Here is a 23894-nt window from a genome sequence, read left to right on the forward strand (position 1 = left end):
AGGAAGGGAACGAACCGGTTTGAGTGCAACCTGAATGGACGGCAACTTTCCAAATTGGAAATCTATTCGGGGGCTGGGTGGTGGTGGCAGCGCACGCCTGTAATCCCAGCACCCTGGGAGGCAGAGGCAGGCAGATTTCTGAGTTCGAGGCCAGCCTGGTCTACAGAGTTCCAGGACAGCCAGGGCTATACAAAGAAACCCTGTCTCAAAAAAAACCAAATCCAAAAAACAAAACAAACAAACAAAAAAAAACAAACAAAAAGGACATCTTTTCGAGAAAAAAATCTTCCGTAGGCAGTTGCACTCAATCTCCAGTGATCGTTTTTGAGCTTGTAAAGGATGGTATGGGCCGTCATGAAGCTTCAGATAGCAAGGACAGATCTGGTGCCATGTGCCAGACTTGCTGTGTGAACTCAAGTTTTCTGGAGAGCATCTATAATAAAGATGCTGCAGGCTGGCTGACTAGAGCATCCCACTTGTGGAGAGATCAAAGGTAGCCAAGAGCCAAATGATCCACAACTACTTAAAAAACTTGTGTGTGAAGTTGGGCAGTGGTGGTGCCTACCTGTAATCCCAGCACTCTGGGAGGCAGAGGCAGGCGGATTTCTGAGTTCCAGGCCAGCCTGGTCTACAAAGTGAGTTCCAGGACAGCCAGGCTATAGAGAGAAACCCTGTCTCAAAAAAAACCAAATCCAAAAAACAAAACAAAAAAACGTGTGTGTGTTTTTACCTTCTGAGCCTTCTAAGCTGGCCTTGTTTTAGACTTTTAATAGCCATTTACTTGGGCTGGAGAGATGGCTCACCCGTCAAGAGCACTGACTGCTCTTCCAGAGGTTCTGAGTTCAAATCCTAGCAACCACATGGTGGTTCACGACCATCTCTAATGGGATCCGATGTCATCTTCTGGTGTGTCTGAAGATTTCTACATGTATACTCATATTAAAAAGAAAAATTTGCCGGGCAGTGGTGGTGCACGCCTGTAATCCCAGCACTCTGGGAGGCAGGCAGATTTCTGAGTTCAAGGCCAGCCTGGTCTACAGAGTGAGTTCCAGGACAGCCAGGGCTACACAAAGAAACCCTGTCTCGAAAAAAACAAATCCAAAAAACCAAAAAAAAAAAAAAAGAAAGAAAAAAAAGAAAAAATTAGCCATTTACTCAAATTTCTAACATTCCCCTAACTAATAAATTCCTTGAGAGTTATCATTCAGTTTAGCTTCATTAACCCTAAAGCTAAGATGACTGTAACATCAAACTTGAAATCTATAATTTCCCTACTATGTGTCTTTGCTTTGTGGCCTATCTACTTGATATTTCCACAAATATAATTGATCAACATACTGATTTGGGGGGGGTGCTGTTCTATGACTAAAAGTTTGTGTAATCTCTTCCGGGTAGTGAAGGGGCTTAAAAAGGGGGGAGTATAGGGGGTTAGGTGAGTGTGGCTAGGCGGCGTGGGGGAAGGTGTCCAGGCGGGCCCTTGCCTGGGCACCTCTGCCCCTGAGGGACCACACACACACAGACATGGTATAGAATAGAGTTTATTCAGAATAGGGGATAGGAGTTAGTGGTAGAGACGGGTAGAGAGGGGGAGAGAGAGAGAGAGAGAGAGAGAGAGAGAGAGAGAGAGAATAGAGAGAGTGGAGGCCGGCCATGACCACGTGGAGGGGGGGGGGTTAGAGCCCCAGGGGCAGAGAGGTGAGAGAGTATGGGAGAGCGGAGAGCAAAGAGGGAGAGGAGGAGCAAGTAGCCCCACTTATAGTGGGCCAGATCTCTGGGGCGGGGCATACCTGGCTATTGCCAGGTAGGTGTGGGTGGAGCTTAGACAAAACCCCAACAGGTCTGTCATTTAGGGTAAATTCCAAAACTGTTCTTTTATAACAGCAGTTGGGGAGCAAATATACCCAGGAGATGCCATTCTGTGTGTCTTTGGAGGGGTCCATTTTAACATACAAAAACGACTGTAGCAACAGCCTTAATTTACCAAAATGTTCTCAACCAAAAGAAATCCTTAAAAGGTATCTTTCATTCTGTTTTTTTTTGTTGTTTTTGTTTTTTTTTTTTTTTTAAATTTGGTTTTTTGGATTTGGTTTTTTTTCGAGACAGGGTTTCTCTGTATAGCCCTGGCTGTCCTGGAACTCACTCTGTAGACCAGGCTGGCCTCGAACTCAGAAATCCACCTGTCTCTGCCTCCCAGAGTGCTGGGATTACAGGCGTGTAACACCACCGCCCGGCATTTTTTCATATTTTAAGACGGTGCCTTGGACTCATTCGCTGGTTTGGCTCCCGGCTCTGCAGAGAGGGCTTGCCTGGCTTCCGGGCTATAGTATCCCTGCCTTAAAGTGTGGACTTTGAAAGTGACCCAAAATGGCTAGCTAGTTCCAGGTCAGAGGAAAAGCTCAGTTAAGAGTGGACTGCATCACTTTTTTAAAAAAAGCTCGAGATTATGTGTGGAGGCTCGCGCCTCTCATCCTAGTGCTGGCCTACAGTCGTGGTGTTGAAACCAGCCAGGGCTGTATAGTGGGGTTTGTTTTTGTTTTTAAAGATGAAACAAACAGGCTGGAGAGATGGCTCAGTGGTTGAGAGCGCCAACTGCTCTTCCAGAAGTTCAGTTCTCAGCAACCACATGGTGGCTCACGACCATCTGTAATGGATTCCGATGCCCTCTTCTGGTGTGTCTGAAGAGAGCAGTAGTGTACTCGTATACATAAAATAAATAAATCTTTTTTAAAAAAATTAAAAATCTAAAAAACAAACAAAACAGAAAAGAGGCTAAACACTAGGCGGTCGTCCAGGCTCCGCCTCCAGAGGCACGTGCCGCCTCTTCAGTTTTTTTCTTACAAATTCTAATTGAGGTACTCTCTGCGCTAAAGTGCCCTGCAGGGCTTCTTTAGAGCCTTGGGATAATTAGAGTCAGGAGGCTTCCCTGGGCCATTTAAAAGCGGGCGTGTTTGAGAAAGAGTAACAGCTACGGAAGAAAGGTGGGAGGTTGGAACACAATTGAATCCAGTGGTGATTTTGTATAGACGGTTTCAAATATAGAGGATCATTCACTTAGAACTGCTGCATGCCTCATGAGTTCATTGGTTTGCTACACAAATGCTTCATTCCCTCAAGGGAAGCCCTTGAAATAAGTGTTCTGTGGTAGAAGAGATATCAATCTGAGATTATAAAATCATAACCTCTTCGGTGGCAACCTCATGGTCGGTTTTTGTTGTTTCAGACCCAGGACAAATGGCTGAGGAGCCTATTTAACATATCAAGGCCTTCCTGGCCTCTAGGATCTCCCAGCATCCCTCAGTCCCCTATCTTTTGCAAGGTGTGGTTGGCATACGTGCTCTCTGCCTTGAATTTTCTAGCTCAGGGGCTGGGTTTCCCTTCATCCCTGTAGAGAAGACCTATTAGTTTTTATCTATCTATCTATCTATCTATCTATCTATCTATCTATCTATCTATCTAATGAAATGGGTCAGGGTGAAAGTGCTTGCTACCAAGATGGACTTGACACCAGGTCATCACAGAGCCCTTGGTAGAGGGAGAGAGCAGACTTCACAAACTGTCCTTTGCCTTCTATGCTTGAGTTGTGGCCTGCACATATACAGAAGTGAATACATAGAAAACAAAAGCTTCTCTTTCTTTCTCTCTCTCCTTTCCTTTTCTTTCTTCCTTCTTTCCTTCCTTCCTTGGAGCTTGACGCAGACTGTGATGAATACTGAGCAAGCCTCCCCAGTTTCTTTTAGACTTATGTTTATAAAGAGGAAGCCGGGGTCTCTGAGTGGTTAAGTAACTTCTCAAGGTCTTGAAGACAACAGACACCCAAGATTGGATTCCCATAGTGCTCTGCAACGCCAACTTTGGCCTTGTTCCCAAATAACCATTCATATTTAACAAAGTCCATTGTTGGCAAACAATGCTGTCTTGTTCTGGGGCAAAGATACTGACCGACCTGGGGTAGGAGGAACTGCCCAGTCCCTGAAGCTCTTATCTTGACTCCCACAAAATTGTCTCCAAAGTCTGAGAAGAGAAAAACCTTTCTGATAACTCAGCCTACATTATACCCCATGGATTCCAACTTTGCAGATGGACTCAGCCTATGATGGGCTGATCTGAACTGAGTATGTAAGGACTGTCTGCCCTGTGGTTGCCTCCTAAACAGTTCAGTGTAGCAATTGTACAGCATGCATATTGTATTAAGAATTACAAAGGAAGCTGGGCATGGTGGCGCATGCCTGTAATCCCAGCACTCTGGGAGGCAGAGGCAGGCGGATTTCTGAGTTCGAGGCCAGCCTGGTCTACAGAGTGAGTTCCAGGACAGCCAGGACTACACAGAGAAACCCTGTCTCAAAGAAAAAAAAAAAAAACAGAAAAAAAAAAAGAATTACAAAGGAGGCAAGTATACAGAAAGATGTGTGTGGATTACATACAAATACTAATTTTGGGCTGGGGCACTGGGTGTGGTACCCATGCCTTTAACCCTGGGGAAGCAGTGGTAGGTGGAGCTATGAGTTCCAGGACAACCAGGGCTACACAGTTAGACTGTTGTCTCAAAAACAAAGCAAGCAAACAAAAATATTTTAGGTGACTTTAGCATCTGTGGGTTTTGGTATCCATGGGAATTATGGAATCTGTTATTGGTGCAACTATTGTTACTTTAAAAATATTTTATTATGGGCTGATGAGATGGCTCAGTGGTTAAGAACACTGTCTGTTCTTCCAGAAGTCCTGAGTTCAAATCCCAGCAACCACATGGTGGCTCACAACCATCTATAATGAGATCTGATGCCCTCTTCTGGAGTGTCTGAAGACAGCTGCAGTGTACTTACATATAATAAATAAAATCTTTAAAAAAATTTTAATTTTATGTGTATGGGTGTTTTGGCTGCATGTCTGTATATAAGCACATAGGTGCACACAAGGCCAGGAGGGGGAGTTGGATTTTCTGTAACTGGAATTATAGGTGGTTGTGAGCCACCATTCTGGGACTGGGAATTGAACCTAAGTCCTCTGGAAGAGCAACCAGTGCTCTTAGTTGCTGAGCCCTCTCTCCAGGCCTAACTTTTTTTTTTCCTGCTTTCTTGAGACAAGGTCTCTCTATGTAGCCTGGAACTCACTATGTAGACACCAGGCTAGTCTCAATCTCACAGAGATCCACCTGCCTCTGCCTATGGAATGCTGTCATCAAAGGCAATTGTCACTATGCCTATTGGTGGAAATTATTGCGAGCAATTAAGAGGTGGCTATGAAGCTCTGGTGGTTATGTTGTACAGTTATTACCCCCAAAGGGACAGCTGGGCTCTGGCAACCCCTTATCAGTTCTACAGTAGAGCTGCTTCTGTGAGAAGTTTGCACCTTCCACTTCTGCTTGCTATCCTCCAGAGCTGCCAACCCACCTCCTTCCATGGACCAGCTGCACCCTTGCACTCTCCCGCTAGAGAGAACCTCAAAACAGACCAGCACTTAAGAGCCAAGGGTGTCAGCAGAGGGAGACTGGCCCCAAGCTTGAGACCTCACCCTGAGTTGAAAGGGTTTTGTTTCTCTGTGTCTCCACCAATTCTTCCGTTTGCTAGGGCAACTTAGTTTCCTCTTGGCACACAGCTTCATTTTTTAAAGAACTGTAAAATTAATCAAACGGTATTGATCCTTTCCTTGCAACTGTCCCATTCCCAGGTTAAAGGAAAGTTTATAATTAAATGGTAGTTGTCAAGAAAATACCAAACAGGCCGGGCGTGGTGATGCACGCCTGTAAACCCAGCACTTGGGAGGCAGAGGCAGGCAGATTTCTGAGTTTGAGGCCAGCCTGGTCTACAGAGTGAGTTCCAGGACAGCCAGGACCACACAGAGAAACCCTGCCTTGAAAAACCAAAAAACAAACAAACAAAACCAAAACAGACTAGTTGGGATTAAAACCAGGTACAGGGCTGGGGAGATAGCTCAGCGGTTAAGAGCTCCGACCTTTCTTCCAGAGGTCCTGAGTTCAATTCCCAGCAACCACATGGTGGCTCACATCCATCTGTAATGGGATCTGATGCCCTCTTCTGGTGTGTCTGAAGAGAGTAATGGTATACTCGTATACATTAAATCAATCAATCAATCAATCAATCAATCTTCAAAATCAGGCACATGGATCTTCAAGCATGCCTCTCAGCAAGCGTGCTTTCTTTTTCCTTTTTTTTTTTTTGAAAGAATTTCATGTGACCTCAAATTTGTGTGAGGATGACCATGAACTTCTGATTCTGCCTCCACCTCCTGAGAGCTAGGATTCTAGGCATGCACCACTATGGCCAGCTTTATGTGGTGCTGGGGAATGAACCCTAGGTGTCCGTATGTTACAGAGTGCTCCACTACCAAACACTACTCTCAACTCAAGAAAGGTGTTATTTGGAACAACTTGACATGTTGGAAAATAGGAGGCTATCACCTAGACTGTCCTGTGACTAAGGTTTAGATCTTTCCTTCCTTCCTTCCTTCCTTCCTTCCTTCCTTCCTTCCTTCCTTCCTTCTCTCTTCCTTCTTTTTTTAAAAATGTATTTATTATTTTGTTTATTTTCAGATAAAATCTCATTATTACCCCTGACTGGCCTGGAACTTTCTTGTTGAAAAGCTAGCCTCAAACTTGGTTTGATCCCCCTGTGTCTGTTCCCTAGGATTACAGGTATGTATGTCCCAGCCTTAGCTATAAGGGACCTTTTGTATGGGACCCAAGTCCAAGGATATCAAGGACAAATGTAGGACAAAATAGACGTTTTACACAGATTTTGGAGGAACAGCTTATGGAGCTGATGACAGACCAAGTTCTCTCAAGTATTCCATAAATTAAATTGGTTTTGGGCTGGTGGGTTGTTACAGATGCTGGATGCACAGCCCTGGTAGCCTGAGTTTGATTCCTGGAGGCCATGTGACTGTTGATAGAGGCAACTCCACAAGGCTGTCCTCCGACCTCCACATACACACTGGTGTCTGTACACACACATCAGCAACACGCGATAGTAAACAGAACCTTAAAAATCAGTTGTATTTTTTCTTTTTTTTTCTTTTTTCCTTTTTTCTTTTCTTTCTTTCTTTTTTTTTTTTGTTTTGTTTTGTTTTGTTTTGTTTTTTTTCGAAGACAGGGTTTCTCTGTATAGCCCTGGCTGTCCTGGAACTCATTCTGTAGACCAGGATGGCTTCGAACTCAGAAATCTGTCTGCCTCTGCCTCCCAGAGTGCTGGGATTACAGGCATGCACCACCACCACCCAGCCAGTTGTATTTTCATTGTGAATTTTAAGACAGATCTTTTGCAAAGATTTTCTTAGGCATCATCATTGCAAAATGCAGTGCTTGCTTCAAAGGGATGAAGAGTTTGTTCTGTGATCGGGGAATATGGATTCAAGTTGTTCCATAGGCACTTTCCACCACAGAGGCAGTTGTATGACAATTTTATCATTACAGAGGAAAGTATAAATCAAGTTTATGATCCTACAAACAGGTATGATCCTTACCAAAGCAGGAAAGCCCCTGCTGTAGGTCTCAGATGCTGCCTGACAACCCGTTCTTCTCTTTTGGATTGGTGGACGCTAATGGATTGGTAAATTATGTTACTATATTCCAGGGGTTTTACTTCATAATCAAAGTGATGTTAGGTCCAATAGAGAGGCAGATGAAAAATGTCTAGTAAGGGAACTAAACAGTTTGGCATGGTAGCTCACAAAAGAGGCTGAGGCAAAAGGATTGCTAAGAGTTCCAGGTCCCCATATCAAAACCAAACCAAAACAAAAAACTCACTAAACTATGGGCTGGAGAGATGGCTCAGCAGTTAAGGGTGTGTGCTGCTCTTCCAGAGGATTCCAGTTCAGTTCCATCTCCCATGTGAGGCATCTCACAAATGGACTGTGACTTCACTTTCAGAGGACCTCTGGCCTCCTTTGACACCTATACTCATGTGTATACACCCTCACAGAGGCACACACATAGAAATAACTAAAAATAATGTAAATATCAAGAAACATCAGATCCAAGCAACAACAAAAACTCAGGGGAACCAAAATTTGCCCATGATATCAGTTCTAGATGTGTAACATTCTAATTCTCCAGAATCATAGAATTTCAGTCAGTAATGAGTCTCCAGAATCTTCCATTTAGGTGTGGCGTCAATCCACCCACAGCTGCTATTGTTGGAAAATTTGTGTATCTCTGGAATTCCTGTTGAAATCCAATCTTCAAAGAAAGAATGTTAAGAAGCAGGGTCTTAATCAGGTGTGGAGATGCAAACGTTTAATCCCAGGACTCCAGAGACAGGCAGACAGAGCTCTGTGGGTTTGTTCTACACAGTGAGTTCATGGACAACCAGGACTACATAGTGAGACCCTGTCTCAAAACAAAACCAAACAAAACAAGTGGGAACTTTGGCTAGATCCTGAGGTATGTCCATGTTCTAAGAGACCCATCTACCTTCCCCTGTGTGAAGCCATTGTTTGTCTCTCTCTCTCTCTCTCTCTCTCTCTCTCTCTCTCTCTCTCCCTCTCCCTCTCCCTCTCCCTCTCCCTCTCCCTCTCTCTCTCTCTCTCTCTCTCTCTCTCTCTCTCTCTCTCTTTTCTCTCTCTCTTGGATTTGTTCTTTTAGAGACAGGGTTTCTCTGTATAGCCCTGGCTGTCCTGGAACTCACTCTGTAGACCAGGCTGGCCTTGAACTCAGAAATCTGTTTGCCTCTACCTCCCAGAGTGCTGGGATTACAGTGTGTACCACCACTGCCTGGCACCATTGTTTATCTCTGGAGGAGACAGTGATGTCATTTTAAAAACGGAAATAAAGCTATGGCTAGATACCAGACCCACATATGACTTGCTTATTATTATTTTTAGATTTATATATTTATTTTATTTATATGAATATCCTGTAGCTGTCTTCAGACATACCAGAAGAGAGCATTAGATCCCATTACAGATGGTTGTGAGCCATCATGTGGTTGCTTGGAATTGAACTAAGGATTTCTCTAAGAGAGCAGTCAGTGTTCTTAACTGCTGAGACATCTCTCCAGCCCAACTTGCTTATTTTGTATGTGTGTGTATATGTGTATTTCTGTGCGTGAAGGCCAAAAGACAACCTCGGGTGTTATTCCCCAGGTACCACTCATTTATTGGTTTTTTTTTTTTTTTTTTTTTTTTTTTTGGTTTTTTGGATTTGGTTTTTGTTGAGACAGGGTTTCTTTGTGTAGTCCTGTCCTGGAACTCACTCTGCAGACCAGGCTGGCCTCGAACTCAGAAATCCACCTGCCTCTGCCTCCCAGAGAGCTGGGATCACAGGCGTGTGCCACCACCGCCCGGCCTCATTTATTGTTTTAATTATTTTTAAATTTTGTGTGTGTGTGTGTGTGTGTGTGTGAGAGAGAGAGAGAGAGAGAGAGAGAGAGAGAGAGTTTGCCCTGCATGTATGTAAGTGCACAGTACCTGGTTCTCTAAGAGGCAGGAAGAGGGCACTGACTTCCTTAGAATTTGGAGTTAGAGATGGTTGTAAGCTGCCACGTGGGTGCCGGGACTAGAACCCCCATCCTTTGGAAGAGTGGTAAGTGCTCTAAACTGCTGAGCTATCTGGTCAGTCCCCCAACTTGTTTTGAGACAAGGTTTTATATATCCCAGACTGACCTTAGACTACATAGACTAGGATGACTTTGAGATCCTCATTCTTCTCATGTTGAGATTATAGGCATGCTTCATAAAGCCTGGTTTATGCCATGTTGGGGATCAGGCCAGGGCCTTGTGCATGCTTAGCAAGCACTCCAGTAGTGGAGCTACATCCCAGACTCGTCTCCATTAGAAAAAAGGATTTCCTCATGTATATAAATGTTTGGCCTCACAGATGTCTGTGTACCACATGAATGCCTGGCGCCTGAGGAGGTCAGAAGAGGGCCTCAGCTTCTCTGGACCTGGAATTCCGGAGAAAAGTGGTAAACATCAATGAATTGCCATCGGTGACTTTTTTATTTGTGTTGTTTTTTCGAGACCGGATTTCTCTGTGTAGCCCTGGCTGTCCTAGAACTCACTCTGTAGACCAGGCTGGCCTCGAACTCAGTAATCCATCTACCTCTGCCCTCCAAGTGCTGGGATAAAGGCGTGGGCCACCACCGCCGGGCCCATTCATGACTTTAAATCTCTAGAGGGGTGTGTTGTAGCTGTTGCTGATGGTTCAGCCCCGTGTCAGCAACCTGACAAGAATTCAGGGTGTATTTAACGATTGACTAGATCTAACAGGATGAAGAGGGAAGGCTCATTACAAATCACCGAGAATCCACTGCAGGAACACAGAAACCAGAGGCCTTAATTCGCCTCTTTACAAGTTTTCTGGCAGTCAGGGAGGCGTGAAAGTTCTAAACCACGCTCTCGGTCTCTAGGGAGACCTCAGACCAGCCACTTCCGGATTAATCCTCACCCACAGAGAGTACTTCCTGTCTCCAGCGCTAGAAGCTGCGGAAAGGTAAGTTTGCGTCTCGAGCACATAAACAGTCCTTGGAAGTCGTTCCTGGCACGGGCAGAGACAGAGCCAGGAGACAGCAGCCCCTTAATTTTGCGAAATCTTGCACTGCGGCAACATTTCCCTCGAGAAGATTACAGGCGCAGCCTCGGGCGACGTCACTTCCGGTCGCCTGGCAGTTGGCCAGTTGCGGATGTGATGTCAGCTCCACTTGGTTCCGGGAGGAGTCGAGGTTGGTCTTTGCATATATATCCTCACTTAACAGCCCGGGTGCACTGGAGCTGGCAAGTGTAGTGTCTTAAGTAAAACTGGGAATTTAGCAATAGAAAATCCAAGTCGTCCAGTAAACTTTAGACTTACCACAACGTAACTTTTACTAATAATCCAAAATATACTGGTCATAGTTATAATAACACATTACTTATCCGAATTTTAAATTTCACCCAATGCCCTGTACTTTATCTAGCAATTTTGGCCTTGAACATTTTTTTTCTCTCTGAATTCTAATAGGGACCTTCTAGGCTTTTGCCCCTCTGTGAAATAGGTACAAAGTTCATCTAGGGCTGAGCATTATGTTTTAGATGCTAAGATGGGTTTAGTACCAAGCTCGGGGGAATCCCGTATGTGAAAACTGAACAGGTTTGCAGGCGTCCCACGGCAGTGCTCCCTGTATTCCTTTTAACAAACAGTATTTTTTGGGAAAGCTAGCTGGAGCTACAAGGCTAAATGGCGCAGGTCTGGAAGGTGCTACGTTATTTAGAAGTGGGATAAACTGTTACCTGGAATTCTCTCTGTCAAATTGTACAGAGAATCAGAAAGCCTGAGGTGGCAGGAAAATAAAAGCCTTAGTCTTTGAGTGCTATGGAGAATTGGATGATTTTATTCATGGTAGGACTGTCTCTCCCACAGAACTACACTTTTTTTTGGTTTGTTTGTTTGTTTTGGTTTCTTGAGACAGGGTTTCTCTGTGTAGCCCTGGCTGCCCTAGAACTCATGCTGTAGACCAGGCTGGCCTCGAACTCAGAAATCCACTTGCCTCTGCCTCCCAAGTGCTGGGATTACAGGCGTGCGCCACCACGCCCCGCAGAATGACACTTTCAAGTTCCCTAAGAGTTAGGCTTCCTTGCATCCCGCGTCTTGCAAATGAGCTCAATGTGAGAAAAGATTTATTACACACTTTAAAGAGGCTAGAACCCCAATCCCTAGACTCCGCCCTCTTCCACCCATGCTATGGATACGGCTGTCTTTCTGCTTTTTTAGGGGTTTGAATGGAGCTCAGTGGTAGAATGCTTTCTTGTTACATGGTCAAGCCCGGGTCATTCTTCAGTGCCCTCCTGTCCCTGAACGCAGACACCTTTTTACAAATGAGTCCTTTATTTCTCCTATATTTACCCTGTAGCTTCCTGACCTTTACCCCAAGACCTTCCTGGTTTTCACTCTGCCCAGTGGGGAAAATGATTGTTTGGGCATCGTCACTGGAACCTGGCCTTTGCCTGTTCTAGCACCAGGCTGCTTTTGCTGTGAGTGGTGTAACTCAGGACTTGTTTTGCTATCATGGAGCCAGAAGGGGTGTTCTTGGCAAGGCTGATCGTGACCAGCTGTGTGGGTTACAAGGGTGTCTTTTCTTGTCCTGTGCATTGAGCCCCATAGCACATGTCCTTTTGCATATAACCTGAGGACTTGCCGAAGACCTCACGTTGAGCCAGATCTTGTAGTTACCCTGGATCTGTGCCTGGACCACTTGCTGCTCTAGCCTGAGTACTGAGCTTCCTCAGGTGGTGTGCACTGAAACCTGCAGCCTTTCCACGTGGACCCAGCATAGCCAGACTGGTCTTACCTGACAGAGTAGAGCAGGCTAGAGGTCAATGGACTTGGAGATCAGTTGGCTAGACAACTTTTTTTTTTTTGTTTTTTTTGTTTTTTTTTTGGCGGTAGAAGTGGTAAAGTGGGAAGGCATAAATGCCAGAAAGGGGCACTGCCTTGGTGTGCGAGCTTTAGAAGTACAGGATGTGGGAAAAGAATGGGACATGGCCCACTGGGAGGAATGGCTTCCTTCGTGAATGATTAACTCCCAGGCAAAGGAGGTGACCTCAGAGGAAGGTCCATTGAACAGGAACTTTGGACTTGGGGCAGAGTGTCCAGAAGACTGGTGTGTGGCCCGCAGCAGAGGAGGACGCAGCTGGGCATCAGGGCTGGGCATCAGGACTGGCATCAGATCAGGTCTGCTGCAGGCTTCAGGAGTTCTTCAGGTTTCACTTCAGGTTATGGAGCCCGCCAGGCCGGTCCTGAGCCCTCAGAGGGGTGCCCATGATGGTGGGGTTCTGTCCGCGGCCTCACTCCTTCTCCTCCCTCCCTAGGCAGCTATGGCTACACGGCTGTGGTGAGAGAAGGAGGCATGGCTGCAGCCCTCCAGGTCTTGCCCTGTCTCCTCCGAGCCCCGTCCCGTCCATTCCTCTGGGGGCCCCCAGTGGCCCGGATGACCAGTGGCATGACCTTGGCAGAGCAGGCACGGCAGCTGTTTGACAGTGCGGTGGGTGCCGTGCAGCCAGGGCCCATGCTGCAGAGGACGCTGACCTTGGATCCTAGTGGCCAACAGCTGAGGGTGCGGGACCGGACCTTTCAACTACGTGAAAATCTCTACCTGGTGGGCTTCGGCAAGGCTGTGCTGGGCATGGCGGCTGCAGCTGAGGAGCTGCTGGGCCAGCATCTTGTGCAGGGTGTCATCAGCGTGCCCAAGGGGATCCGAGCTGCCATGGAACACGCTGGAAAGCAGTAAGAATCTGTGGGGCCAGGGGATGCCCGCTCCTATCCTTTAGAAGAAAACCTCCCTTCCTCTTTGACCTCTCTATCCCCTGGATCCGGCCTGGTCTCGAAATAGGTGTCAGATGGCTGAGAAGTCAGGTGGGAGGAGACGAGCCCACCCCTCCCTTCTCCGGTCTTTGCCCCCTCCTCAGAGAGATGCTGCTGAAGCCGCACAGCCACATCCAGGTGTTTGAGGGTGCCGAGGACAACTTACCGGACCGGGACGCCCTCCGCGCTGCACTGGCCATCCAGCAGCTGGCAGAGGGGCTCTCTGCTGACGACCTGCTACTCGTGCTCATCTCAGGTGTGGGAGCAGCTGACAGGGAGGCCCCAAGTGCCGCCCGGGGTCACAGGGTGAAGTCGGGACCCAGGGAGACAGTGAGGAACCTGGAGGGTACCTTGTGGGTGGCGTCAGGTCCGTCACCTAGCCTCAGCTGTTCTGTAATGGTGAGGGCAGTTGTTCTTTCTTAGTTTAAAAATGTTTTAATTTTTTTTGTGGTTTTGGGGATCGATTTCAGGGCTTCCCACAGGCCAGGCAAGCACTTAGCTAGTAAGCTCCTGTGACCTGTCGTACCCGTAGTAGGGGGACAACTTCACTCTGTGTCCACAAGGGGGCACTGTAACCACACCTTCTTAGCCCACCTCCCTTAGGGCCTGCCTGGGTCTCTGGGCTGGGCCCTCTCCCTGACACCCTCACTGACTCCAGGTGGGGGCTCAGCCCTGCTGCCTGCTCCTATCCCACCTGTCACACTGGAGGAGAAACAGACGCTCACCAAGCTGCTGGCCGCCCGGGGAGCCACAATCCAGGAGCTGAACACCATCCGCAAAGCCCTGTCCCAGCTGAAGGGTGGAGGCCTGGCTCAGGCCGCCTATCCTGCTCAGGTGCGCGAGTCACCTCTCCAGTCAGCCCTGGGTTCCCAGCGCGTGACAGGGAGATGCGAGCTTAGGCCAACATATGAGATGGCAGGGGCCCGGTCTGGAAAGTCCTGGGACGGACGAAGCCTAGAGAGGGCAGGAGGGAGGCGTCCTGGCTGGGTATTCTGCCAGCCCACCCGAGAGTGGCGGAAGTGGGTAGACGTGGCAAGGCAGCACACCAGGTGCCGTACACCCAGGGCCTGTTTGTCCTTAAGGGCCCTGGAACATGGAAGAGGCGGGACTGAACCTTATTTTGTGGTCTTTGTCTAGGTGGTAAGCCTCATCTTGTCAGATGTGATTGGGGACCCTTTGGATGTGATTGCCAGTGGCCCTACCGTGGCCAGCGCCCACAGTGTGCAAGATTGCCTGCAAATTCTTAACCACTATGGTCTTCGCGCTGCCCTGCCACGCTCTGTGAAGACTGTGCTCTCCCGAGCTGACTCTGACCCCCACGGACCGCATACCTGTGGTCACGTCCTCAATGTGATCATCGGCTCCAATTCTCTGGCCCTGGCCGAGGCTCAGAGGCAAGCTGAGGCCCTGGGTTACCGGGCCACGGTGCTGAGCACAGCCATGCAGGGCGATGTAAGGGGCGTGGCTCGCTTCTACGGGCAGCTGGCCCGCGTGGCTGCTGCCCGCCTCACCTCGCCCTTGGCTGAGCGCCCCCTGGAGGAGGAGGAGACAGAACTCCATCAGCTGGCAGCCGAGCTCCAGCTCCCGGACCTGCAGCTGGAGGAGGCTCTGGAAGCTGTGGCAAAGGCTAAAGGTCCTGTCTGCCTCCTGGCTGGTGGTGAGCCCACGGTGCAGCTGCAGGGATCTGGCAAGGGCGGTCGGAACCAAGAACTGGCCCTGCATGTGGGGGCGGAGCTGGGAAGGCAGCCACTGGGGCCTATTGATGTGCTATTTCTGAGTGGAGGCACTGATGGGCAGGACGGGCCTACAAAGGTGGCCGGGGCCTGGGTCATGTCTGACCTCAGCAGCCAGGCCAGTGCCGAGAGCCTGGATGTAGCCGCCTTCCTCGCCGACAATGACTCGTACACTTTCTTTTGCCGCTTCCAGGGTGGGACACATTTGCTGCACACGGGGTTGACGGGGACCAATGTTATGGATGTCCACCTCCTGATCTTTCATCCCCAGTGATGGCATAGCTCACAGTCTGAGAGGCCTTCTAGGGCAGGGTCTCTGAGGAAGATCAAGGACTGATTCCCAGGCCCGTTGTGCTTCAGGACTCCCTCCTCTGCTGCTCCACCCGCCTCCCACAGATCTACTCCATGCTTGTCCCCCCAACTAGATCAGAAGAGGGGGGCTCCTTTCCACCCCTAGTTTCTGTCATGTCCGCAGGTAGCCAGCCCCGAGGCCCAGAAGGTGCTTCTTGGCCAGCTCACAGTTTTCATTTTCTCCCTGGAAGCCTTTCTGCCCAGGTCCTCGGCCTGTTTCTCCCATGGAGCGAAGTTAGGGCGTCTGAAAATAAAAAGCATGTCGTGGGGGTCTCCGCTCATCTTCCCTCAGTGCCTATTCCCTTAGCACAGGCCCTCGGGGGGCTGCTGGGCAGGGCCCAGGGTGTGGCCCCAGCGACGGGGCCAGTGCCTCACAGAGCTTCTCGTGCCCTTTTTGGCTGGGTGCACACTCAGGGTCTGCTATGGCAATCCGTGACAGTTGAATCTGGCTCCTAGCAGCCTCAGTGTTGGTGAACAGGTCAGGCCTAGAGCTGCCTACTTAACCATGACTGCCTGTGGCGACCTGCTCACGGTCTCTCCTCTCTGCTGTAGCCTGACTGGGTAGAAGTTATCTACTTGCCACTGAGGCTCTTCCCTCCCTCTGTATTTGGATCACTCGTAGCGTTCCCCCTCACCCTCTGGTTATCAAGGGCTTTCTTCAGGCTGCAGGGCATTGAACTTGTCCTCCTGTGCCCCTTCCCAGGCTAAACATGCCATGCTCCGTTGCTGTTCCTCTGGGTACCCAGCTGGGGCCCTGGGGCCAGCATTTCAGTGTGTCTCAAGCACAAACGTGGTAGGTCCCTCACCCTCTCCTGTCATAGCCGGCAGAGGTGAATCCCTTGGCTTGGCCGCAGCCACTGGCCTGGTTTGCCTTGAGCCCTCTCGTTCCGCACCAGGGCCCTCTGTTGGCTTATCCTCACCGTGCGCCACGGCTCCAATCCCTATATGAGCGAGCAATAGAATCACATAGGAATAAAAAGCCATAGAGAACAGTGAGGCCCAGGGCGGCCCCTGTGGACCCTCCTTCCATCGAGAGGGTGTGAGGGCTCTAGGTCAGAGCTGGTGTGTCCTGGGAAGGGCCTCCCGCCTCCACTGGGTTCTGGACAGTCTAACTGGCAGTTGGGTCTCGGCTTGCAGACCTGGCTCCTGTGCGTTCCTCAGACCGAGAAGGAGGTAAGCAAGGCAAGCCGGCTCTGAGGACCAGGGTAGGCTCAGGTCAGTGGAGCGGTTTCTACCATTTTCTTTCCTCCTGTTCTTGTGCACTGGGTCAGAGACTCTGGGGACTTTGTCTTTACACTGGTGGTTCTGGTGTCCTCTGGGAGTGGCTCTGTCCCTGTGTCCTTCACCTTGGGAATGTATTCCCATTGGACATTGAGTTGCAGGCAAGAGATTCGAGAGAAGAGCTTTTTCAGCCACACCCTTGTTGTCTCTGTGTGGTGAACGAGTGAGTAGTGGACACTGGTGCAAGAATGCATCCATAGCATACACACAGGTGCTTTTCAGAGTAGGGCTGCTTGTGGGGACCACTGACACCATCGATGGCCGAGGGCTTAGCAGATAGTAGAATCTTGCTGGAGGCTCTGCCTGGCTGCCTTGGTCCCTTTCCTGCACCTATGAGGTTATAGTCTGGGGACCAGGGTCTGAATTAGGCCCCATAAGTGAAACAATTTGTGGGCATAACCTTCTGTATTTGCTTACCTATCTATTTGGTCAGTCTAGATAAGAAAAATAGGCAAATTCCTCACAGAGCTCAATAGGACTTTTTTTTTTCTCCATCAATATCAATTAGGTAGCCAGGCCTGGTGCACTGGCCTATAATCCCAGGTATGTGAGAGGCAGGATGACTGAGAGTTCATGGCTAGCCTGAGCTACAGAGGGAAAGCCAGCCTAGGTAATTAGGAGAGATCCCATTTTAAAGAGCTTTAAAAAAGAGCCAGGCAGTGGTGGCACAAGCCTTTAATCCCAGCACTTGCGAGGCAGAAGCAATCGGATCTCTGAGAGTTTGAGGCCAGCCTGGTCTACAGAGTAAGTTCCAGGACAGCCAGAGCTACACAGAAATGCTGTCTTAACAATAACAGCAACAACAGGCTGGGAATGTAGTTAATACTATTCTAGCATGTATGAAGCCCTGGGTTTAGTTCCCAGCATTGAAAAATAAAATAAATGAATAGCTAAATGCACGCGTGCCTTACTAATGGATTATTGAAGACACTGCCCTCCTGGGGTCTTGCTGCCGTCCTCCTGACTCCGGTTTTTGCTGCCCGAGTCCCTCCTCCGTCTCCGTGCTGACACTTCCCATGGCTTGTGGATTCTGCCACAAGGCGCTCACCCTCCTTCTCATTCAGACCTTCGCATTCTCCACACTTGGCATGCGCTGTGGGCCTGGAGAGCCTTTCGGGGTCAGCCCATCTAAACCCATTTATCCTACGGCTGGAGAGTTAGACAATAGGGTTTATCAGGGACTGTGGAGCAAGTCAGTCAGTCACAGACCAAGGAGGAGAACCTGGTTTAAAGCCTTCTACATACACCCTCTGCTGCCCATTGGGGCTCAGATGCCGTGGGGCCAGTCCAAGGCACAGCAGAGTCAGGGATGTGCCTCTGCTTTCCGCGTTGCCCTCAGTGGCTTGAGGACGGCGGTCTGACCACACTCGGGCCTCTCCAGGAATCGGTAAGGCAGGTTTGTTGGTCTCTCCATGGTCTGGAGGAGCAGTGTGTTGAGAGGTTTAACGGGAGACCCCATGCGTGTGAACAGTGGGTGTCTACACAAATGTGTGCACGCACCTGAGTGTGCATATGGGGTTTGTGTCCAGTGCAACCTCCAACCAGTCACCACTGCTCTGCTCCACACTGCTCTGCTCCATTCCAAGGTATAGGTGGTTTGCTGTAGTTAGAATTTCAGGAATATTGTGGAACGGGGGTGGGGGGAAGTGGGGGAGTGGGGGCAAGGAGACCTTAAAGGCTGGCAGAGGTAGGATGGCAAAGGGCCCCTCCCACCTCTCTGTTCCCCTCCCTCCCTCCCTCAGTCCCTCTCTATCTCCCTCCTCCCTCCCCTCTAGTTCTCACCTTTGCAAGTTCCTTGTGGCCTTAGCCCTGTAACCTTTCCCTTCACTTCAGCATTGGCAACTCTGTTCTATTTTTATTTTTTGAGACAGGGTGAGTATGCAGACCTGGCTGGATTTCTTTTGTTTGTTTGTTTGTTTTGTTTTTTGGATTTTTCGAGACAGGGTTTCTCTGTATAGCCCTGGCTGTCCTGGAACTCACTCTGTAGACCAGGCTGGCCTCAAACTCAGAAATCTGCCTGCCTCTGCCTCCTAGAGTGCTGGGATTACAGGCGTGCACCGCGGCCACCACCACCCAGCCTTGGCTGGTTTTCAATGCAAAGGGGTCCATCTGCTGTGTCGCTCACATGCTGGGACTAAAGGTTCTGCCACACCCAGTTCTTTGGCAACTCTTTAGATGCCTACTTTGGAATCAAGATGAAGGCCCAGGTTCAAACATCCTTGGGAATAACGAAGCCCTCTGTCCTGGGAATGTCATCAGTGCCACGAAGCGCTGGGAGGTAGAGAACTGGACAGGTAGCGGATCAGTGGGGAATGGGGAGTCTGTGGTCGTGTAAAACCCCCAGAGAGTGTCACCTAAGTGGCCTGGAAGGCACATTAGAGCGGGAGTTGGGTCCTAGGCCCTTGTCCTGCCCTGTCCTGCTCCTGTCCCTCCTCCTCCTCCTGATGTTGACTGTGTTTGTGCCCTGCGCACCTCTTGTTGTCTGTGGTTATCAGCGCCAGATTAATTTCTGTGAGAAGGCTTCATGAAAATAGGAAGCTCAAGGATTCCTATTTTCCTATTAAAAGAAAAAAAATAGGACTAATAGAAGGGGCTGGAGAGACGGCTGCTCTTCCAGAGGACCTGAGCTTGGTTCCCAGCCCAGCCCAGCAGTTCACAACTGTCTGCAGTTATAGTTCCAGGGATCCAACACTCTCTTCTGGTGTCTGTGAGCACCAGGCACATACACACATACATGCAGGCAAACCACTTATCCACACAAAACAGAAAAACACTAAGTCTTTAAAAATAGCCGGGAGTGGTGGCACACGCCTTTAATCCCAGCACCCTGGGAGGCAGAGGCAGGTGGATTTCTGAGTTCCAGGCCAGCCTGGTCTACAGAGTGAGTTCCAGGACAGCCAGGGCTACACAGAGAAACCCTGTCTCGAAAGAAAAATAAAGTCTTTGAAAACAGATACAAATCGTTTTTTTTTTTTTTTTTAAATCCCAGCTATCAGTATCTTCCAGAGATAACTGAAAAGAGAGCTCGGCTTCGAGAGGCAAGCTCTGAGCCAGCCGGGCACTGGTGAGCATGGCCGGAAGCCAAGTGAGCTAGCTGCCTGCCACCTACGTCCTTTTGACATTAGACCAGCAGTAGCTGTCTTATTTGTTTGTTTTAAAGACAGTCGCTCATGTAGCCCAGGTTGGCTTCCAACTTGAGGTGTAGCCAAGGATGGCTTTGAACTTCCCAGCCCCCTTTCTCTATCTCATGAGTACTGAGAATACAGATGTGTGCCTTCACCACGGTTTTATGTGATGCTGGGGATGTAGCCCAGGGCCCCGTGAATGACAGCTCAGTACTCTACCAACCCATACACCCCACGCCTCTCCCCCTCACTCTGTATGTGTCTGGGAGTATCTGTCACTGAGCCACACCTTCCGTTAAGGATGGTATTTGAGTTATGGGAGGCCCAGGAGCTGAGGGACGGGCTGACTGGAGCTAGAGTTACCTGCCCCTCTTTAGCAGCAAGACGGCCCCCTAATGCTTCAGGGGGAGGCTGGAGGAGAGGCCAGGAAGCCTGTCTCTCTCTGAGTTTGGCTCAAATATGAGGAACAGATTGGGGAGGGGCCGACTGGCCTGGGCCCAGGCCGGGTTGGAGGGTTTGGAGAATGCGTGCGGAGCAATGGGCTGTGCCTGTGGGTGTAGGGGAAGCCCAGACGCCCAAGACGCCGTAGACTTCCATGTGACTGACATAGCGCTGTATGGAGCTGGCCCAGCCTGGGAGGGAGCTTTCTCCGAGAGGCGGGAATGCCTAAGGAGGAACCCTCCTAGGTAACCAGCGCGCCAGTCCTGAAGCTTTGCTTGCCTCCTTCCGCTGGCTCGGGCTGGCCTGTAGGGGCTGGAGGGTGTGGGCCAAAAGGTAAATATTTGGGTCTATAGCAGCTCCATCTGGGGGGATAGGGGGCAGGGCTAGGATCAGTGGCGGCAGCTGTTGCTCTACTAAAATGAAGTTCTGGCCAAGGGTGAGGGAGAATTGGCCTCTGTAAATGTGTACCCTAGGTCCTCAGTCCTTAGGCCACCACCCTTAGTTAACTACAACTTAGGGAATCAGATCCACTCTCACGACCTGGTCCACTCATGATCTGGTCCACTACTGGCACCAGATGGTTAGAGAGCTGGAGGATCTGGCCCTACCCCCATGGCAGCCTGAGCATGCGCCCCATTGGGAAGGTCCCCGTGGGTCACTACTCTCCTGGGCTTTTCTGGCTCTCCTGCAACCAGCAGAGCTCTTGGGACTCCGTCGGAGCCAGCCCTGCCTCCAGTTCTGCTGAGGGGCCATGTGGCTCCGCTCCTGGTCCTTACATTCCCTCCGCTCACCGCCCAGCGTCTTCTCCTGCTCCAGGATGTCCCAGAAAGTGCATCTGTAGTGCACTCAAGAGCCAGGGTCCCCTCTCCACCTGCTTCCCACCTCCGCACCCTACCCCTCCTATAGAGCGCCGATACCTTTCGGTCCCTCCCAGTTCCAGAGAGCCAATTGCAGAAATATCTGTTCTCTGGCCTCAAACGCCAGGAATACTGCCCAGGGCACCGGGTCTGGGCGGGAGCTAGTCAAAGACCGGCAGAGAAGGGAACGGTGCCTCATCTCCTATGGCTTTGTGAGTCTCGGGGTCCGTAGCTTGGAGGAAACCCGGGAGCTGGTAAGGGCTCTGCCCCGCCTCCTCCACCTGGGCAGTGGGAACGCCCCAGCCCCAGTACCAGCCGAACTCCAACCAACACCCCCCACCCCCCACCCCAGTCCCCGAACGGGCACTTGTGAGGGTCACAATGCAGTCAGTGTGGCTGATGCCCCCTGGCAATCTCCTAGCCTTAGCTTAGCTAGAGGCAGGGAGGACTGGGCGTAGACTCAAACCTTCAAGGGTGGGCAGGTCCCGTGTCCCAGCCTCCTCCTTCACTCTGTCGGATCTCTGGGGGGTCTACCTCAGCCGTGGGCCGGCAGCATTAGCTGGGTACCAGGGCTGGGACAGCCTGCCAGTTCCCTGCTATCCTTTCCCTCCACCCTGCTCTTGCTGACCAGCAGGGCACCTGCGGCTAGCACTCTGCCGCTTCCGTTGTCCTGGGCAGAGAAGTGATGTGGCCCGGGCTGCCCACTGTCCCCACCTGTCCGCCCCCGGGGCTTCGGCTGCCCCGTGCGTGTGTCCCCGAACCCCTAGCTTACCTCAGTGGCGCTGCCTCCTCACCAGAGGCACTGCAGTGTGGGAACTGTCCCGAGGAGCCGGTTCTCAGCTGAAACAAAGAGGTGGGGGAGAAAGAGGGGGGCAGCGGGAGAGGGAGAGGGTGAGTGAGCAGGCGAGGATTGAGGAGTGGAGGCTGGAGGGGGAAGAGAGAAGGGAGAGGGTGAGGAAAGGGGAGGACACCGAGCTGCCACTGCCCCTGCCGAGAGAAAGCCTGACTCCCCAACTGGAGGGACAAGAAAGGAGGGAAGAGGAAATCGGGAGGGGGCCAGGCCGAGAGGCGAGAGGGGCGGGGAGCGCGGACCGGGTGAGGGGATTGGGGCAAAAGAGGGGATGTGGGCAGAAGAGCGAGCCTTGGGGGAGGAAGGGCTGCAGTGAGCGGAGGGGTCCCACCCCGTCCCATGCCAGGTTCTGATGTGAGGACTTGAATGGGTACAATGCTGTGCAGGGAGGGGGGGCGGGTGGCTGGGAGAGGGACCTGTCAGGCAAAGGATGGGGGCTGGTGGGCTGGTGGGCTGGTGGGCTGGCTTGGGAGGCCAGGGCCAGCCACAAAGGCAGGAGAACAAAGGTGTCTGAGGGGAGGAGTGGGACCCCTGCTGACCGCAGGTGCGCCAGCCCCGGAGCACACAGAGGAGTGTCCTGGATCCACAGCAGCTTTGCAGGTGCTGTCAAGGCTAGAGTGGCCCCTCAAAGTCCAGGGGCTGGGGCAACAGGCAGGGGTCCCTTTCCTTGAGAGCCCTGAACACCCTAACCCACACTCCAGGACTGGCCACACATCAGGATCCCAGTGCTACTGCCTGTGATGGGAAGTGGGAGGAGACAGTCGGGAGGGGGGTGGGTCTGAGGGGCCCCAGGGGAGGGAGAGGATGGCGGGCATGTGGGTGAAGCAGAGTGGTGGGGACCCAAGCAAGGAAAGAGGCTGTGAGGAGTGGAGGCAGAGCATTCCCTCACAGACCCTCCCAAAGCAGAGGCCTCCCATCCACCCATCCACCCACCCCACGTACTTCCTGGGCTGCCTGTTGCAGAGAAGTGAACTGATGCCCTCTTGCTGCTGGGAGAGAAGGAGAGGGCACCTGGGTAGCAACCAGGGGTGGTCAGGTCTCTCCTTGTAGGCTCTGAAGTACAGACGCTCCATCTGCCCACCAAAGAAAGCTCACTTCCTGTCCGCCCTGAGGCTCCTCATAGTCATTCTTTTGGAGGGAGGGGACGCAGTGTGGGCTTGTGTAAGTTGTGGTGGTGGTTGATGGTTGTGGGGAAAGAAGTCCCTCCAACCTGCAGGGTCACATCATCTGGCTGCCAGAAAAGTCTTCTCCTGAAGCCTGGAGCGCCAACAAAAGAGAGGGCTCTTTCCCTTCCTCATTTCGTCAAAAACACCACCAGCAGCAACAGCAGCAGCAGCAGCAGCAGCAGCAGCAGCAACATTAGGGCTGGACTCATGGTCTTGCACATGCTAGGCAAGCACGCTACCACTGACCCGCATCCCTGGTCCTTGTGTGTGCATATGCATGTGTGCATGTGTGTGGGGATGCTCTCACCCACGTGGACGTGGATGGTCACTGAACCTCAGGTTTTTAATTGACCAGTAGTAACTCCCAGGGATTCCCCTGTCTCTGCCTCCCAGTTTCAGGGATTATAGGCTCATGGCCACACCTGGCCTTCACTTGGGGGCTGGGGACCTGAATTCTGGTCTTCATGCTTGTCCAACAATCCATTAACCTACTGAGCCTCTTCTGCAGCTGCTTGTCTCTCCTCCTCCTCCTGCTCCTCCTCCTCCTGCTCCTCCTCCTCCTCCTTCTGCTCTTCCTCCTTCTCCTCCACCACCATTGTTATTATTATTGGAGATAGGAACTTGCTAAGTAACTAGGCTGGCCTGGGACCCCTATGCAGACCAGGGTGGACTTACAATCCCCCTGCTGTAGCCTAGGGCACACACAGAGCTATAACTGCTATTTATTTTACTTACAAATGATTTTGAACTTTAAAAAATCATTACCAGAAGGGCTTGAGACGGCTCAAAGGTTAAGAGC

General features: G+C 50.8%; 1 protein-coding gene and 1 long non-coding RNA gene across 3 annotated transcripts; one reads left to right on the plus strand and one right to left on the minus strand.

Moving 5' to 3' along the window:
• Positions 1-10383: 10383 nt before the first annotated feature.
• Positions 10384-15650, plus strand: Glyctk (glycerate kinase). Of its 2 annotated transcripts, none has more exons than XM_052187441.1 (5): positions 10384-10444; positions 12799-13213; positions 13396-13547; positions 13950-14125; positions 14429-15650. In XM_052187441.1, exons 2-5 carry the CDS (start codon positions 12837-12839, stop codon positions 15296-15298), a joined length of 1575 nt encoding a protein of 524 aa, XP_052043401.1. In that variant the 5' UTR covers positions 10384-10444; positions 12799-12836; the 3' UTR covers positions 15299-15650. The 2 variants fall into 2 exon arrangements, with proteins under 2 accessions (XP_052043401.1, XP_052043400.1); XM_052187440.1 differs by lacking the exon at positions 10384-10444 and adding an exon at positions 10479-10673.
• On the minus strand, positions 11320-14751 carry LOC127688615 (uncharacterized). Its single transcript, XR_007978721.1, has 5 exons — positions 14623-14751; positions 14017-14245; positions 13458-13559; positions 13083-13203; positions 11320-12816 (listed from the first exon to the last, which is right to left on the minus strand). It is a non-coding gene; the product is annotated as an uncharacterized LOC127688615 (long non-coding RNA).
• Positions 15651-23894: the final 8244 nt, after the last annotated feature.

This window comes from Apodemus sylvaticus, chromosome 7 (genome assembly GCF_947179515.1).
Source record: "Apodemus sylvaticus chromosome 7, mApoSyl1.1, whole genome shotgun sequence".
Classification (NCBI taxonomy): Eukaryota; Metazoa; Chordata; class Mammalia; order Rodentia; family Muridae; genus Apodemus; species Apodemus sylvaticus.